Raw genomic sequence first — 19,625 nt, 5'->3', positions numbered from 1 at the left:
TTCTTCAAGTATTTCTTTTGCCCCATTCCTTCTCTGTTGTCCTTCTGAGAATTCAGTTATACATATGCTAGACCATTTGATTTTTCTAGGCCATTTTTTATTCATAGCTTTTAGATGCTTTATTTTTCCCTCATTTTGTTTTGCTGTGGATTTTTTTAAATTGATCTAGCTTCAAGTCTACAGGTTCTTTGGCTTTGTTGAGTTTCATGTCTGATATGATGTTTTTTTTAAATTTTTTTATTTTATTTATTTTTTTTTTAAAGATTTTATTTATTCATTTGACAGACAGAGATCACAAGTAGGCAGAGAAGCAGGCAGAGAGAGAGAGAAGGAAGCAAGCTCCCCGCTGAGCAGAGAGCCCGATGCGGGGCTCGATTCCAGGACCCTAGGATCATGACCTGAGCTGAAGGCAGAGGCTTTAACCCACTGAGCCACCCAGGCGCCCCTGATATGGTGGTTTTTTATTTATAGCTTTTCCATTGACTTTTTTTTTAAAGATTTTATTTATTTATTTGACACAGAGAGAGAGAGAGATTGAGATCACAAGTAGGCAGAGCAGCAGGCAGAGGGAGAGGGGGAGGCAGGCTCTCTGCTGAGCAGAGAGCCTGATGCAGGGCTCGATCCCAGGACCCTGAGGCAAAGGCAAAGGCTTTAACCCACTGAGCCACCCAGGCGCCCCTCCATTGACTCTTAAAAGAGTTTTCATCTCTGTTGAAAGAAATTCCCTATCTGTTCCAGCATATCCTCCATCGTTCACTATAGATTCTTTAACATGTCAATCATAATTTTTTATTTTTAATTTAATTTTATTTTTTCTTAAAGATTTGGTGGAGAGGCTTGTGCCAGAGGAGGTGTTTTGTTTTGTTTTGTTTTCTTTTTGTTTTAATTCTAGTGAGTTAACATACAGTGCAATGTTAGTTAGAGGTGTACAGTATAGTGATTCAACACTTCCATACCACACCGGTGCTCATCATAACAAGTACACTCCTTAATCCCCATCAGTTATTTCACCCATCCCCCCACCCCCTCCCTTCTGATAACCATCAGTTTGGCCTTTATAGTTAAGACTGTTTCTTGGTTGCCTTTCTCTTTTTTCCCCCCCTTTGCTTGTTTGTATTTTTTCTTAAATTCCACATATGAGTGAATTTATATGGTATTTGTCTTTCTCTGACTGACATGTCATTTAGCATAATACTCTGTAGCTCTATCCATGATATTGGAAATATCAAGATTTCATTTTTTATGGCTGAATGATATTCCATTGTGTGTGCGCGTGCGCACATGCACGCACACACACACAGACACCACATCTTCTTTTATTTATTTATTTATTTGAAAGAGAGAGATTGAGCGCACATGTACACAGGCAGGGGGAGCAGTGAGAGGGAGAAGCAGACTCCCCGCTGAGCGGGGAGCCCAAGATGAGACTTGATCCCTGGACTTTGGGATCATGATCTGAGCTGAAGGCAGATGCTTAACAACTGAGTCACTCAGGTGCTTCGACACCACCTTTTCTTTAGCCATTCATCAGCTGATAGACACTTGGGCTATTTCCATAATTTGGCTATTGTAGTTAATGCCGCTATAAACATTGGAGTGCATGTATCCCTTTGAATTAGTATTTTTTTCTTTGGGGAAATACTTAGTAGGGCAATTGCTGGATCAAAGGGTAGTTCTATTTTTAGCTTTTTGAGGAACCTTCATACTGTTTTCCACAGTGGCTGCATCAGTTTGCATTCCTGCCAGCAATGCAGGAGGGTTCCCCTTTTTCCACATCCTTGCCAATACCTTATTTCTTGTGTTGTTGATTTTAGTTATTTTTATAGGAGTGAGGTAATACGTCATTGTAGTTTCGATTTGTATTTCCCTGATGATCAGTGTTGTTGAACACCTTTCATGTGTCTGTTGGCTATCTATATGTGTTTGTTTTTTTGGGTGTTGAGTTTTACAAGTTCTTTACATATTTTGGATACTAACCATTTATCAGATTTGTCATTTGCAAATATCTTCTCCCATTCTGTTAGTTGCCTTTTAGTTGTGTTGAATGTCTCCTTCACTGTGCAGAAGCTTTTTATTTTGATGAAGTCCCAATAATTTACTTTTGCTTTTGTTTACCTTGCCTCAAGAGACATATCTAGAATGAAGTTGCTATGGTTGATGTCAAAGAGGTTACTGCCTGAGTTCTCCAGGCACAGGAGTTTTTTTTAATGTTTCTCCATTATTAGTTTTCAACTATCTCTGTACTCCTGTGCTTCAGAGTGTGTCTCTTTCCATGTTCTTGCCTTGTCTTCAGTAGTAGATTGCTGTGTCTTGTCACTCAGTGCAGGCTTCTCTGTTTTCCTGGTCCAGCTATTATTTTAGCCCTTGTGTGCCTGGCCTCTAAAGTAGGGCTTTCTCAGTATTTTGGTCCCCCCTACCTATGATAGCCAAACTCTGCCTTGGATCTGTGGCTAGTCTTTTGTGGGAGAGTTTTCTGCACCCCCCCATCCCCCACCTGAGGAAGGGTTGTTCCCTGCATCTACCCCAGGTATAGAGCGTTTTTTCTTTTAATCTTCTCCCAGTAGAGAAGGGTCTGTCCTGGAGTCAGTAGGTTTGATGCTCATCCTCCAGCAGCTTAAGTCCTTTGTTCTGTTGGAGAGAAGGGTTTGGGAAGAACAGTAGGTCTTTTGGCTTTTCCTGCAGTGGTGGTCAGTTCTTTTCTTCACGCATCTACCATTGAAGTATGTTTTCTGGTCTCCTCTAAATCTTTCTGTTACATAGACAGTGAAGGCCCTTGGAAAAGATTCTGAGAGTCAGTGTGCATTCCCCTTAGATTCGGGACTACCAGGGTTGCTGTCCTTTTATGCTAGCCCACACTTGGCCTTTAACAGGTTGTTTAGCAGGGTCTGCCTAATGTCTTATGTGTCTGTTTGGCCACTGTTCCTTCCTCCCATGCTCTACCACAATTGGGACAGGCTATATATCATTTTTCTCCTGAGGTTGAGAGGCGCTCCTTCTTGGGTTTTAGACTTTTTGGTTGCTGCATTTTTTTCAAGCTCTTATGTTTTCAAGAAAAATGATGAGTTTGTAGTTTATCTAGCCTCTTCTTGTTTGAATGGAAGTGATGCATTTTTTCCCAGCTTTCTACATCCTGGGCTGCTGCAGAAGTTTCTAACATTCTTTATAGTATGAAATAGTTCTATGAATTTGCTCAAATTGAATACCTACCTTTGCTTGATCTAGTAGCATAATTTAGCTGGTGCCTTATTGTATCAATAATGGGGTATAAGTCAGTGTCAGTTCATATCCCTTGATGCTATGAAGTTTGCAGAGAGCAATGTATAATTGGCTCCCTGAAGATGCCCCACAGCTCTGACAGCTTGGAGGTACAGAATAGAACAGTAGTTCTACTGCCAGGAGAGTGGTGGGATCACTACAAAATGTGTTAAGTATGAAAGTCATGCAGTTTATCAGTGTTGTGTCAAACGTTGTACTTGCATCACCTTTGGGTCCCTCAGTGAACTATCATTAGGTGATTATTTTCTACATAGAGTGAATGACTGCTCTTTATTAATGAGAAGCAGAATGAGAAGGTTGTTTAACCTTTGCTTCTCTATGGTTAGATATTTTTCATTTCTAGGCAGCAGATAATTGCTGAAGTCTGTTAACTCTTTAATAGAGTAAAAGTTATAAAAGACAGAATCCTTGCTATCAAGGAGTTCACAATTTAGTGGAGGGATTAAAACTTTAAACAAGTCATTATAATGCAGTGTAATAATTTATAACTCTTTTTTAGTGATTACTAAATGACAGGTCCTGTTCTAAGTACTTTACATGTGTATGCAGTACGTATTGTTATTGTTATCATTTTCTAAATGAGCAAACTATAGTACAGAAAGTTAAGTAATTTGGCAGTGATCACATAATTAATGGGAATGCTATGACTCAAGGCAGTCAGGTTCCACAGTGTCATATTGCTTTCCACAAAGTATGGGTTCAATATTGACCCAGAGGAAGAAGTGATTGATCCTGCTTAACAGATCAGGGAAGGCTTCATGGAGATGCTTGTTCTTCATGATGGAACAAGAAGAGGATTTCACTGAATAAAAATATAAAGGGAAGGGGGCGCCTGGGTGGCTCAGATGGTTAAGCATCTGCCTTCGGCTCAGGTCATGATCTTTAGGTCCTAGGGTCAAGCCCCATTTCGGGCTCCTGGCTCAGGAGGAGCCTGCTTCTCCTTGCCCTCTGCCTCTCCCCCTGTTTATGTTCTCTCTCTCTCTCTTTCTGTCTCAAATTAGTAAATAAGATCTTAAAAACAAACAAACAAAAAGGACATAAAGGCAAGAGGAACAGTAGGCACAAAGGTGTAGAGCTTAGACAAAACACAGCTCATTCAACAGTTTTAAGTAAAACTAGAATAAAAGGAAGTGGCGTAGGTAAATCTAGCTAGTTAGGTAGAGGGCTGATCATAGAGGGCTTTGTTAAATAGTTGGTACTTTATTGTACAGAGCTCTTAAAAAGTTTTAGGTAGCAGAGTAAAACATTCAGTATTTTTTCACATTTGAGAAGTTTAGAGGATGGATTGAAGTGAAGCAAAGTTAGAGGTAAAGAAATCATTTAGAAGACAAGGAATAATTTAGGGGAGAAGTGATATAAGGAAGACTTTAAATAAACTTTCTAAATCTTTTTTAAGTTATTTTTTTTTTTAAGATTTTTATTTATTTATTTGACAGAGAGAGGCACAGCTCATGACCTGAGCTGAAGGCAGACACTTAACAGACTGAGCCACCCAGGTGCCCCAAACTTTCAAAATGTAAAATAACAGTTTGTGGGAGGTACAAATTTACTTGCCAGCTACAGTGTGGTAGGTGGTATAGAGCTTTGCAAAATTACTCTGTCTTTGGAAATAGTGGTCCATTATTTCACTCAGATTGAAGTTGGAATGTATTTAGTAGATTCAGCCTAGTTGAAGACGCATCACAAACAGTTCCACAATTCAGCACAATTGTCAGTCTCTGTCCAAGAGACTAGAAAAACTAAAGGTCAGATTTGTGTGACTGCTAGCATTATAACAGAGTCTTATTACAATAAATTAATCATTTAATTTCATAAGCCCTAAATTCTTATCATGTTGGGCAACAAAATTAGGGGACAAATAGGTACATCTTCTGTGTTTGACTCTATATTTGATGCTTTATAAGCCAACAAAAATAAGTATTTCATGAGGTTGTGTTTTGTGGACATCTGATCCATGACATATTTTCCACTCGATTCATATATTTTACCAAGACATTTCTTTTATGAGTTAATTTTGAGAGGCATAATTGGATGATGTAAGTTGTTTTTCTTAAAAAAATAACTGAATTTTAATTTTTTTAACGTTATGCCATAACTGACAATTGTGATCAGTGAGTCACTTTCTGGTTGAATAGCAATATGTGCTTTGGAGAAAATAAAGCAACAATATAATAAATAGACCAAGAAAGGCTTTTCTTGGAAAATGAAATTTGTGCTGAGATGTAAATGTTAGGAGAATCCATTGTGCAGAGATTTCACAGAAGAACCTTGCTGACAGAGGAAATAGCTACTTCAAAGGCCCTAAGCTAAATGGTTTGGAATGCTTGAGTTTCAGAAAGAAGTCTAGTGGGCCAGTGGATGGTGGGTAAGGAGGAGAAGTGGTAGAAGATTAGGCTGGAGACATAATTAGACAGAGGCAGGTTGAATTCTGGTAGAATTTGGATTTGAAGTACAATTTGGATCTGAAGTACAAGCAGGTGCCTTTGGAGATGTTAAGCAGGAAAGAGAGATGATCTGATACAGTTTTTTTTTTTTTAATTTCTATGGCAGAATTAATTAATTAATTGATTGATTTTTTTTTTGAGGGGGGAGGGGCAGAGGGAAAGGGAGAATCTTTTTGTTGTTGTTCTCAAAAAATTCACTATGGCCATTGAGAATAACGGCTGGTAGAGGAGAATAATGGTGTAGACTGGTGGAAGAATGACTAATACAATAATTTGTGTCAGATGATGTTGAATTGGAATAGGCTCATGGTGGATGATAGGGAGAGAGATGATGGCTTTGGGATGTATTTTTAGAGGTGGAAAAATTATGACTTACTAAAGGAAAGGAGAAATTCAAGACTGACTCTTAGGCATCTGGCTGAATAACTCATTATTATTATTTCTTAAGTTGAGAAAGGTGGGAGGAAATACATAGGTTTTGGTTCAAAAAAGTTATGATTCAGACACATTAGTTTTGAGATCAGCATTCTAGTGAGATATTTATTAGGCAATTGAGTGTAGAAGTTTGGAGCTCTGGGGAAAGGTCTGGGTGGAGACACAAAGTTGAGTTATCAATATATTGATGATATTGTAAGCTTGGGACTGGATTGACTCCCCTAAGGAGAGATTGTTTTTAGAAAAAAGAGTAAAGTCTCAGGGCTCCTTCAAGATGTAGAGATCTGGAAAACAGTAAGAATAAGAATCAGCAAAGGGAACTAAGGAGAAGTAACTGCTGAACTAGTTGGTAAACTAGGAGAGTGGGAGATCATGGATAGAAGCCAAGAGAAGACAGTGTAATCAAGAAGTTAATTAATTCTTCATCTCTTTATTTTCTTTCTTTTTTCTTAAATTGAAGTATTCTGGACATGCAATATTGTATTAGTTTCAGGTATACACCATAATGTTTTGACAATTCTGTATATTACACGATGCTTACACCTTGGTGAGTATAGTAATCATCACCATACGTTATTATAGTATTATTGACTACATTCTCTATGCTTTACTTTAATTTTACCCATAAAATCATGACCTGAGCTGAAATCACAAGTCAGATGCTTAACTGACTGAGCCATTTAGATGCGCCCTTCCCCTGTCTTCCCCACACTTTTTTTTTTTGACAGGTCTTGCTAAACATTTGTCAATTTTATCTTTTCAAAGAACCAGTTCTCATTATGTATTTTTTTTAGCCTATTTCATTTATTTCTGCTCTGCCCTTTATTATTTCTTTCCTTCTACTAACTTTGGGCTTTGTTTCTTGTTCTTTTTTTAGTTCCTTTAAGTTTAAGATTAGATTGTTTATTTGAGACTTTTCTTGTTTCTTGAGGCAGGCCTGTATCTCTGTAAAGTTCCCTTTTAGATCTGCTCTTACCTGGTCACAAATATTTTGAACTGCTATGTTTCTATGTTTTTTTGTTCCCAGGTATTTTTCCATTTCCTTTTTGCTTTCTTTGTTGATCTGTTGGGGTGTGTGTGTGTGTGTGTATGTGTGTGTTTAAGATTTTATTCATTTATTTGACAGACAGAGATCACAAGCAGGCAGAGAGGCAGACAGAGAGAGAGGAGGAAGCAGGCTCCCTGCCGAGCAGAGAGTCCGATGCGGGGCTGGATCTCAGGACCCTGGGATCATGACCTGAGTGGAAGGCAGAGGCTTTAACCCACTGAGCCACCCTGGCACCCCGATCTGTTGGTGTTTTAATAGCATGTTGTTTAGCCTTCATGCGTTTGTGTTTGTTTCTTCATTTCTTTATTATAGCACTTAACACTTTATATTGTAATTTATCTGCTTAAGTCCCTTAGTGCTGGCCAGTAGAATGTATTGGACTGTACAGTGAGATAGCTGCTAGCTATGTGTGAGTACTTTAAATGTGACTAGTATTCCTGAGAAATAAGATTTTAAATTTTACTTTTTTTTTTTTAAAGATTTTATTTATTTATTTGACAGAGAGAGATCACAAGTAGGCAGAGAGGCAGGCAGAGAGAGAGAGAGAGGAGGAAACAGGCTTCCCGCTGAGCAGAGCGCCCGATGCGGGACTCGATCCCAGGACTCTGAGATCATGACCTGAGCCGAAGGCAGTGGCTTAACCCACTGAGCCACCCAGGTGCCCAATTTTACTTATTTTTAATTAGTTTAAATGTAAATAGTTATAGCATAGATAGTGCATTAAATAGATGAACTCTTCCACAGAGACCTCACGTAATCTATCTTTGTGTCTTCAGAGTAAAGATAATACCCTAGTTATAATAGCGCCTTAGCAAATATGAAGATATTTGAGTTAAAAGATATGTTTTAGGTGGCAATGGCTGTTTTACTCCTAAAGGTAATCTAAGCTAGGCTAGTCAGATGTATCTCATCTATTGATGTTGTGTTAGTTAGCTCTTGCTGCACTAATGGTGTTTAACAAACCCTAATCTCTCAGTGCTGTATTATAACAACAAAACTTATTTCTTGCTTGGTTATGACCTGGCTCTAGGTTGTGAATTAGGTCCAGGCATGATGTCTTAGTGGGGTGCCAAAATTCAAAAGGCCAAGCCAGACCTTGCAAGCACATTTAAAACCTCTGTTTGGGGGTGCCTAGATGGCTTGGTTGGTTGAATGTTCAGCTTTTGATTTCAGCTCAGGTCATGATCTTGGGGATCCTGGGATGAGCCCTGCATCAGGCTGTAAGCCTGGTTCAGAGTCTGCTTGTCCCTGTCTTTCCCTCTGCTCCTCCCCCAACTCATGCACTCCCTCTCCATCTCTCTCAGGTTCTCTCTCTCTCAAATAAATGAATAAAATCTTTATAAATAAATTAAATTAGACCACTGTTTGTGTCACATCCACCCACATTGTGTTGACCAAAACAAGTCATGATTAAGCTCCAATATGACGAGTACAGAATGATTTTCTTCCCATGGAGGATGGCTAGAGAAGAGTGGCTATTTACTAAGCAGCAACAGTAACCATAGGTTAGTGCTGGTTTTCTTTTCCTTAGAGATGTGGTTCTCATCTGGGGATGATTTTGCCCCATAGGAGACATTTAGTAATGTCTGCAGTTGTTTTTGATTGATACAACTATCTGCATGGGGAGGATGGTGACTGACAGCTAGTGGATAGAGGCCAGAGATGCTGCTAAATATCTTATAATGCTCAGGACACCCTGCCCCTGAAGGAATTATCCAGTGCACAGCATCACTAGTGCCCAGGTTGAGATGACTTGCCATAAAACAGTAGTTCTAAAATTTTAGCATGTATCAGAATCACCTGTAGGATTTATTAAAATACAGACTCTCAAAGGAGTTAACTCTGAAAGTTTCTGATGTAGATCTGGAATTCCTAACAAGTTCCCAGATGACAATGATGCTGCTGATCAAGGGACCATACTGTAAGAACCACGGCTTTTTTAAGAATCAGTACATCGTGTAAAAGTTTTTTTCTGGATGATATCATTTGTGTGCATTATCATAGTATCTGTTAAAGCACTTATTGCAAATTTGTCTTTTAGTTCTTTTATTTGGACTAAAAGAATAGAGATATACTCAGTGGGGCAGCTTTGGAAAAGAAGTTTACTCTCTCAGTCATGGCATTGGTACAAACAGATATTTATAAAATGTTCTATTTGTGAGACATGTTTTGAACAAGTAGAAGCTGATAATCTTGCTTAGTACTCCAGAGGAGAAGATTTAGGCTGATTGGTTCTTGATGAGATTGCAGAGATTGTACTTAACTTAATTGTACTGTTGTAGTTTTATAACCAGTATCTTAAAAACAAATTTAAAATGATTAGTCTTGAGTTACAGGACATCTCTTATTCTGGATATGTTATTTAATTTTTTTGTTTAATGTTTATTTTGCTTGATAAGAACAAGCACCATTTTATGAAAGTCTTTGAGCTCACACAGATAAAATTGTGAAATGAAGAGAAAGAAAAACTAGCCAAATAGCTAAAACAAAGTTAGTGACAAAGGTCTTTTTATCATAGAACATTTAATGGTGGAGCTCTTAATGAAGAGTCATATAATTGAGTTATCTTCTGTTAGGGAACTCACAAGCTGGAAGAAGAAAAAGGTATTTAAAACTTAAGAACTATTTAATTGGTAGCAAAATAACTTGAAGAAATAAATGTTCTGGATTAGCCCTAAAAATAATATATGAAGAAAGAACAGAAGCATGGTCTAACATAGCACTGTCCAATAGAAGTATAATGCAAGTTGCATGTGTAATTTAAATTTTTCTAATAGCTACATTAAAAAGGATAAATTGGTGAAATTAGTTATAACAATATGTTTTTAATCCAATATAAGTAGACTTATTATTAATGAGATATTTTGTATTTCTTACTAGTCTTCAAAAACCAATGTATATAGCAAATCTAAAGTTGAACTAGCTATATTTCAAGTGTTCAGTAGCCACATGTAGCTAGTGGCTACCATATTGTACAACACAGATCTAAGAGTTACAGAGTTGAGTAATGGAGAGCTCAGTTTTTAAATTTTAAGATTTTCTTTGGGACAATAGAAAGCTATTTTTCGAACATTTGCCTGGGTCATTGAAGAATCTATCTAAAGATACTGATCTGATTATTTCCTGATCATATGACTTACCTACTAAAAATTCTTCAGTAGATTGGCATATTTTTCAAGATAATTTATACTTCATCTCTTAGTGCATGAAAGTGTTTATGATCTGGTTCCTTTCATATGTCTCTGGCTCATTTCCTGATTCAATCCAATGTGTGTTGCCTTAGCTCCCAAAAGGACCTGCCTTTGTTTCCTGTAGATTTTACTTTTCTTTTCTTGTGCTATTAAGTGTTTTCCTCTTTACTGAATGCTAACCTTGCTCTTTTACCTCTTTACGTAACTAACTTCTATTAGTATTTCAGAATTAGATGCAAAGATTATTTTCTCTGGGAAAAATCTCTGTTATTCACGAGTATATACTGTAAAGGCAGCATGTGCAAATTTAAGATACAAATTACAGACTGAGGAGAGTATATTTGGATCACGTGGAACAGCCATAGGGTTAATATCTACAATAGCAGAAGAGTTATAAATCAGTTAAAGACCAAAGTACAGTGAAAATGTAGGCAATCTTGAATAGGTATTTTCTATGAGAAGAAATATAAATTATTAGTGAAAGTTTGAAATATAATTTTTAACCTATCAAGTTAGTAAATACGTGAAAGAATGATTGCATTTTAGCATAAGTACAGAGCAGAGCTGTCGAAAAGAAATTAATAACAAACCATATATGTAATTTAAAATTATCTAGTACCATATTAAAATTTAAAAATTTACAACTAGGGAGGAGTCAAAATGGCAGAGAAATAGCAGGCTGAGACTACTTCAGGTATCAGGAGATCAGCTAGATAGCTTATCTAAACATTGCAAACATCTACAAATCCAACTGGGGATCGAAGAGAAGAAGAACAGCAATTATAGAAACAGAAAATCAACCACTTTCTGAAAGGTAGGACTGGTGGAGAAGTGAATCCAAAGCGACGGGAAGATAGACCGCGGGGGGAAGAGCCGGCTCCTGGCAAGCGGCGGAGCAACAGAGCACAAAATTGGGACTTTTAAAAGTCTGTTCCACTGAGGGACATCGCTCCAGAGACTAAACCGGGGTGAAGCCCACACGGGGTCATTGTGGCCCTAGGTCCCGCGGGGTCATGGAAGGATCGGGGGTGTCTGAGTGTCGCAGAGCTTACAGGTATTAAAATGGGGAGGCCGGCTACAGAGACAAAGCCGAGGAGTGAGCTCCCAGCTCCGGGTAACCTTGAACTGGTCGCAGGCTCGTTGAGCTTGGAGCGCGGCCGGAGGCCAGGGAGACGGGAATAATTGGGCGCTGTTCTCTGAGGGTGCACTGAGTGGGGCCCCGAGCTCTCGGCACCTCCGGGCTGGAGACTGGTAGGCCACCATATTCATTCCCATCCTCCAGAACTCTATGGAAAAGCGTTCAGGGAACAAAAGCTCCTGAAAGCAAACCAGAGATGATTACTCAGCCCGGATCCTGGTAAGGGCAGTGCAGTTCTACCTGGAGCAAAGACACTTGAGAATCAATACAACAGGCCCCTCCCCCAGAAGATGAACAAGAAATCCAGCCAAGACCAAGTTCACCTACCAAGGAGTGCAGGTTCAATACTGAGGAGAGCAGCGGAATTCCAGAGGAGGAGAAAGCAAAGCACAGAACTCATGGCTTTCTCCTCATGATTCTTTAGTCTTGCAGTTAATTTTTTTTTTAATTTTTTTTTCTTCTTCTGCTAATTTTTTTTAACCTTTGCCCTTTTCTTTTTTAACGGTTTTTAACTAGTTTAATATATATATATATATATTTCTTTTTAATATGTTTTCCTTGTTTTAATTGTTTCTTTTTTTTTTTTTTCCTGAACCTCGTTTTATCCCCTTTCTCCCCAAGTGACCAAATCAGAAGTGATTTGGGGTCACTTCTGATTTGGTTAAAGTGTATTATTCCTGGAGTCTTTGCCACTTTTTAGTATCTTACTTGCTCCATCATATACTCTTATCTGGGACAAAATGACAAGGTGGAAATATTCACCACAAAAAAAAAGAAAAAGAGGCAGTACCAAAGGCTTGGGACCTAATCAATACAGACATTGGTAATATGTCAGATCTAGACTTCAGAATGACGATTCTCAAGGTTCTAGTTGGACTTGAAAAAGGCATGGAAGATATTAGAAAAACCCTCTCCGGAGAGATAAAAGCCCTTTCTGGGGAAATAAAAGAACTAAAATCTAACCAAGTTGAAATAAAACAAGCTATTAATGAGGTGCAGTCAAAAATGGAGGCTCTCACTGCTAGGAGAAATGAGGCAGAAAAAGAATTAGTGATATAGAAGACCAAAGGACAGAGAATAAAGAAGCTGAGCAAAAGAGAGACACACAAATACTGGACGATGAGGGGAGAATTTGAGAGATAAGTGATACCATAAGACGGAAAAAAATTAGAATAACTGGGATTCCAGAAGAAGAAAGAGAGAGGGGAGCAGAAGGTATATTGGAGAGAATTATTGGAGAGAATTTCCCTAATATGGCAATGGAAAAAAGCATCAAAATCCAGCAGGTGCAGAGAACCCCCCTCAAAATCAGTAAGAATAGGTCCACACCTCGTCACCTAATAGTAAAATTCACAAGTCTTAGCAACAAAAAGAAAATCCTGAAAGCAGCCTGGGAAAAGAAGTCTGTAACATACAATGGTAAAAATATTAGATTGGCAGCAGACTAATCCAGAGTCCTGCAGGCCAGAAAGACCTGGTGTGATATATTCAGAGCACTAAATAAGAAAAACATGCAGCCAAGAATATCCAGGTAGGCTATCATCGAAAATAGGAGAGATAAAACGTTCCAGGACAAACAAAAACTGAAAGAATTTGTAAACCAGCAAACCAGCTCTACAGGAAATCTTGAAAGGTGTCCTCTCAGCAAAGAGAGACTCTAAAAGTAGTAGATCAGAAGGAACAGAGACAATATACAATAACAGTCACCTTACAGGTAATACAATGGCACTAAATTAATATCTCTCAATAGTTACCCTGAATGTTAAGGGACTAAATGCCCCAATCAAAAGACACAGGGTATCAGAATGGATAAAAAAACAAAACCCATCTATATGTTGCCTACAAGAAACTCATTTTAGACCCGAAGACACCTCCAGATTTAAAGTGAGGGGGTGGAAAACGATTTACCATGCTAACGGACCTCAGAAGAAAGCTGGGGTAGCAATCCTTACATCAGATCCATTAGATTTTAAGCCAAAGACTATATTAAGAGATGAGGGTCTGTCCAACAAGAAAATCTAACAATTTTAAATATCTATGCCCTAACATGGGAGCAGCCAACTATATAAACCAATTAATAACAAAATCAAAGAAACACATCAACAATAGTACAGTAATAGTAGGGGACTTTAACACTCCCCTCACTGAAATGGACAGATCATCTAAGCAAAAGATCAACAAGGAAGTAAAGGCCTTAAATGACACACTGGACCAGATGGACGTCACAGATATATTCAGAACATTCCATCCCAAAGCAACAGAATACACATTCTTCTCTAGTGCACGTGGAACATTCTCCAGAAAAGATCACATCCTGGGTCACAAATCAGGTCTCAGCCAGTATCAAAAGACGGAGATCATTCCCTGTATATTTTCAGACCACAATGCTCTGAAGCTAGAACTCAATCACAAGAGGAAATTTGGAAAGAACCCAAATACATGGAGACTAAACAGCATCCTTCTAAAGAATGAATGGGTCAACCAGGAAATTAAAGAAGAATTGAAAAAAATTCATGGAAACAAATGATAATGAAAACACAGTGGTTCAAAATCTGTGGGACACAGCAAAGGCAGTCCTGAGAGGAAAATATATAGCAATACAAGCCTTTCTCAAGAAACAAGAAAGGTCTCAAGTACACAACCTAAGCCTACACCTAAAGGAGCTGGAGAAAGAACAAAGAAAGCCGAAACCCAGCAGGAGAAGAGAAATCATAAAGGTCAGAGCAGAAATCAATGAAATAGAAACCAAGAAAACAATAGAACAAATCAACGAAACTAGGAGCTGGTTCTTTGAAAGAATTAATAAGATTGATAAACCCCTGGCCAGACTTCTCAAAAAGAAAAGAGAAGGACCCAAATAAATAAAATCATAAATGAAGGGGGAGAGATCACAACCGGCACCAAAGAAATACAGACCATTATAAGAACATACTATGAGCAACTCTACGCCAACAAATTTGACAATCTGGAAGAAATGGGTGCATTCCTAGAGACATATAAACTACCAAAACTGAAGTGGGAAGAAATAGAAAGCCTGAACAGACCCATAACCAGTAAGGACATTGAAACAGTCATCAAAAATCTCCAAACAAACAAAAGCCCAGGGCCAGACGGCTTCCCGGGGGAATTCTACCAAACGTTTAAAGAAGAACTAATTCCTATTCTCCTGAAACTGTTCCAAAAAATAGAAATGGAAGGAATGGAAGGAAAACTTCCAAGCTCATTTTATGAGGCCAGCATCACCTTGATCCCCAAACCAGACAAGGATCCCATCAAAAAAGAGAACTACAGACCAATATCCTTGATGAACACAGATGCGAAAATTCTCACCAAAATACTAGCCAATAGGATTCAGCAGTACATTTAGAGGGTTATTCACCACGACCAAGTGGGATTTATTCCAGGGCTGCAAGGTTGGTTCAACATCCACAAATCAATCAATGTGATACAACACATTAATAAAAGAAAGAACAAGAACCATATGATACTATCAATAGATGCTGAAAAAGCATTTGACAAAGTACAGCATCCCTTCCTGACCAAAACTCTTCAAAGTGCAGGGATAGAGGGCACATACCTCAATATCATCAAAGCCATCTATGAAAAAAACCACCGCAAATATCATTCTCAATGGAGAAAAACTGAAAGCTTTTCCGCTAAGGTCAGGAACACCACAGGGATGTCCATTATCGCCACTGCTATTCAACATAGTACTAGAAGTCCTAGCCTCAGCAATCAGACAACAAAAGGAAATCAAAGGCATCCAAATTGGCAAAGAAGAAGTCAATCTATCACTCTTTGCAGATGATATGACACTCTATGTGGAAAACCCAAAAGGCTCCACTCCCAAACTGCTAGAACTTGTACAGGAATACAGTAAAGTGTCAGGATATAAAATCAATGCACAGAAATCAGTTGCATTTCTCTACACCAACAACAAGACAGAAGAAAGAGAAATTAAGGAGTCAATCCCATTTACAATTGCATCCAAAACTGTAAGATACCTAGGAATAAACCTAACCAAAGAGGCTAAGAATCTATACTCAGAAAACTATAAAGTACTCATGAAAGAAACTGAGGAAGACACAAAGAAATGGAAAAATGTTCCATGCTCCTGGAGTGGAAGAAAAAATATTGTGAAAATGTCTGTGCTACCTAAAGCAATCTACACATTTAATGCAATTCCTATCAAAATACCATCCTTTTTTTTTTTTTTTTTCCAAAGAAATGGAACAAATAATCCTAAAATTTATATGGAACCAGAAATGACCTTGAATAGCCAAAGGAATATTGAAAAAGAAAGCCAAAGTTGGTGGCATCACAATTCCAGACTTCAAGCTCTATTACAAAGCTGTCATTATCAAGACAGTATGGTACTGACACAAAAACAGACACATACATCAATAAACAGAATAGAGAGCCCAGAAATAGACCCTCAACTCTATGGTCAACTAATCTTCGACAAAGCAGGAAAGAATGTTCAATGGAAAAAGGCAGCCTCTTCAGTAAATGGTGTTGGGAAAATTGGACAGCCACATACAGAAAAATGAAACTGGATCATTTCCTTAAGCCACACACGAAAATAGACTCAAAATGGATGAAGGACCTCAATGTGAGAAAGGAATCCATCAAAATCCTTGAGGAGAACATAGGCAGCAACCTCTGACTTCAGTCACAGCAATTTCTTCCTAGGGACATCGCCAAAGGCAAGGGAAACAAGGGCAAAAATGAACTATTGGGATTTCAAGATCAAAAGCTTTCGCACAGCAAAGGAAACAGTTAACAAAACCAAAAGACAACTGACAGAATGGGAGAAGATATTTGCAAACGACATATCAGATAAAGGGCTAGTGTCCAAAATCTATACAGAGCTTAGCAAACTCAACACCCAAAGAACAAATAATCCAATCAAGAAATGGGCAGAGGGGGGCGCCTGGGTGGCTTAGTGGATTAAGCCGCTGCCTTCGGCTCAGGTCACCATCTCAGTGTCCTGGGATCAAGCCCCGCATCGGGCTCTCTGCTCGGAAGGGAGTCCGCTTCCCCCTCTGTCTCTGCCTGCCTCTCTGCCTACTTGTGATCTCTCTCTCTGTCAAATAAAATAAATAAAATCTTTAAAAAAAAAAAAAAAAAGGAAAGAAAGAGAAACAAAAAAGAAATGGGCAGAGGACATGAACAGACATTTCTGCAAAGAAGACATCCAGATGGCCAACAGACACATGAAAAAATGTTCCACATCACTCAGCATCAGAGAAATACAAATCAAAACCACAATGAGATACCACCTCACACATTCAGTCAGAATGGCTAAAATTAACAAGTCAGGAAATGACAGATGCTGGCAGGGGTGTGGAGAAAGGCGAACCTTCCTACACTGTTGGTGGGAATGCAAGCTGGTACAACCTCTCTGGAAAACAGCATGGAGGTTCCTCAAAAAGTTGGAAATAGAGCTACCCTATGACCCAGCAGTTGCACTACTGGGTATTTACCCTAAAGATACAAAAGTGATTCGAAGGGGCATGTGCACCCAAATGTTTATAGTAGCAATGTCCACAATAGTTAGACTATGGAAAGAACCTAGATGTCCATTAACAGATAAATGGATAAAGAAGTCGTGGTATATATACACAATGGAATACTACGCAGCCATCCAAAGAAATGAAATCTTGCCATTTGCGATGACTTGGATGTATCTAGAGGGTATCATTTATTAGCAAAATAAGTCAATTGGAGAACGACAACTATCATACGATCTCCCTGATATGAGGAAGTGGGGAGGCAACATGGGGAGTAAAGGGGGTAGGAGAAGAATAAATGAAACAAGATGAGATTGGGAGAGAGAGTCAAACCATAAGTGAATCTTAATCTCACAAAACAGAGGGTTGCTTGGGGGGAAGGGGGTTGGGAGAGGGGAGTGGGGATATGGACATTGGGGATGGTATGTGCTGGGGTGAGTGCTGTGAAGTGTGTAAACCTGGCGATTCACAGACCTGTACCCCCTGGGGATAAAAATACATTATATTTTTATAAAAAAACATTTACAATTAACTTCCATTATTTATTTTGTCTGAACATGTCCAAAATGATTTTAATATCTAATCAATATAAAAACTTACTAAAGAAACTTTTAATGTCTTTATACTAAGTCTTCAAAATCTAGTGTAAAGGTTTTAGAATACCCTAATTTTTACTAGTTATGTAGAGGAATAGGTGTTTTTTTTTTTTTTCAAATATTTTATTTATTTATTTGACAGACAGAGATCACAAGTAGGCAGAGAGGCAGGCAGAGAGAGAGAGAGGAGGAAGCAGGCTCCCCGCCGAACAGAGAGCCCGATGCGGGGCTCGATCCCAGAACCCTGGGACCATGACCCGAGCCAAAGGCAAAGGCCTTAACCCACTGAGCCACCCAGGCGCCCTGGTGTTTTTGAACATTATTAATGAAGATGCATTTTGGAGGAGAATTTGACAATATTTATCAAATTAAAAATATAAATGATTCAGGGTTCTATTCCTAGAAATCTATCCTTCAAAAATACTAATATCCTTTTAAATATTACGGATTTGTAGACATAGATGTTTACTGCAGTGTTGTTTGTAACAGGAAAACATTGGAAACAGCCTAAATGTCCTTGTCTTATAGAGGTTTCATTAAATAATTATGGTATTTCCAGACAGCAAGGTACTCTATAACCTTTAAAAATGTGGGGACTCTTTAGGTTAACTGAGTTTTTATAATGAGTTAAATAAATTTTAACATGATATAATCATGTAAAATACTTAGACTGTGTCTGGCACATAATGTTATATATTATTTGCAATTATTATGATTAATCATTATTATTACTGATATGGAAAAATCTCCAGATATGTTAAGTGAAAAAGAAATTCAAAGTGTAGAACTATGTGTTACCATTAGTTTTGTAGAGGGGAAAAAAGAATATATATGTATTTGCTTGTATAGTTGTACAGTATCTGCGAAAGAATATGTGAAAAACTGATAACATTGATCATATTCGATGAGGTAAACTAGACTGTGGGGGTGGGGATAGAGACTTTCCACAATGTTCTTTTTTCTACCTTTTGAATTTGATCCATGATGAATATCTTTGTGAAAAAATTAAAATGTAAATCAAATTTATTTCTCTTAAATATTTTTGAGAAATCCACACCTTACCATTAAATTATTTCTATAATTAATATGTATTATTATGATTTTAATCAAGAAAAATAATACAGGATATTTTTATTTCAGTTCTGTAGATTGGCTAGATGATATGAGATTCTGGGCATATTTAATTTTTAATTTTTGATTAATCAGAAACACTTGGTTTCAAAATGTATATGACTTTTGGAAATATTTCTAAGTTGCCTTTATGTTGTCACAAGAAAGTTATACTTAATAAAATTTGGTTTTGCAGGACATTATGTTAGTGCCCTAATATAAATGAAATGAAATCTGTGTGCAAGTGATACTCTGAGAGTTGAGGTCTTGTGAAGAGGATGGAAGAATTCTAGTTTATTCATATTTTACAGTATTGACCATCTTGTTTATCATATTTTCTGGATAATATGAATGATAATTTTATATTTGAAATATATTGCTCTTTCTTATTCATGAGAACTTACTGTCACTTGTGTTTTAGGATTTGGAGTGGATCAGTTACGAGATGACAATCTTGAGACTTATTGGCAATCAGATGGCTCCCAGCCTCATTTAGTAAACATCCAATTCAGGTAAAACATTTTTGGATTTTTCAATTTGTGTAGGTTAAATGGACAAAGCAATCTATTTTATTTACATAAAATTGAAAGGCATAGAAATAGTAGTGAAATGCACTTAGCTCTGATTTATTTATAAGCCTTGAGATTATTTTTCTATGCCTCTAAATTGTGTTTTAAGTTTACTCAGTCTTGTCTTTTGTGAATTTTTTTAAAGTACTTTACACGGTCCTTTTACATAGAGATTTCTTTTTTTTTTTTTTTTTTAAAGATTTTATTTATTTATTTGCCAGAGACAGAGGGAGAGAGAGAGCGCGAGCACAGGCAGACAAAGAGGTAGGCAGAGGCAGAGGGAGAAGCAGGCTCCCTGCTGAGCA

At 37.8% G+C, this 19,625-nt stretch overlaps 1 protein-coding gene across 2 annotated transcripts in view; it reads left to right on the top strand.

Annotated features, from left to right (window-relative positions):
• Positions 1–19,625, top strand: part of ANAPC10 (anaphase promoting complex subunit 10) — a 109,421-nt gene that overhangs the window by 11,224 nt on the left and 78,572 nt on the right. For both annotated transcript variants that reach the window (XM_059373190.1, XM_059373179.1), the window contains exon 3: positions 19,173–19,263. In XM_059373190.1, the coding sequence (XP_059229173.1) occupies positions 19,173–19,263 (91 nt within the window). The remainder of the gene's footprint in view (positions 1–19,172; positions 19,264–19,625) is intronic.

The sequence above is a fragment of the Mustela nigripes genome, chromosome 1 (genome assembly GCF_022355385.1).
Source record: "Mustela nigripes isolate SB6536 chromosome 1, MUSNIG.SB6536, whole genome shotgun sequence".
Lineage (NCBI taxonomy): Eukaryota > Metazoa > Chordata > Mammalia > Carnivora > Mustelidae > Mustela > Mustela nigripes.
The sequence above is the reverse complement of the archived record's forward strand: the minus strand, read 5'-3'. Positions and strand labels throughout refer to the sequence as shown.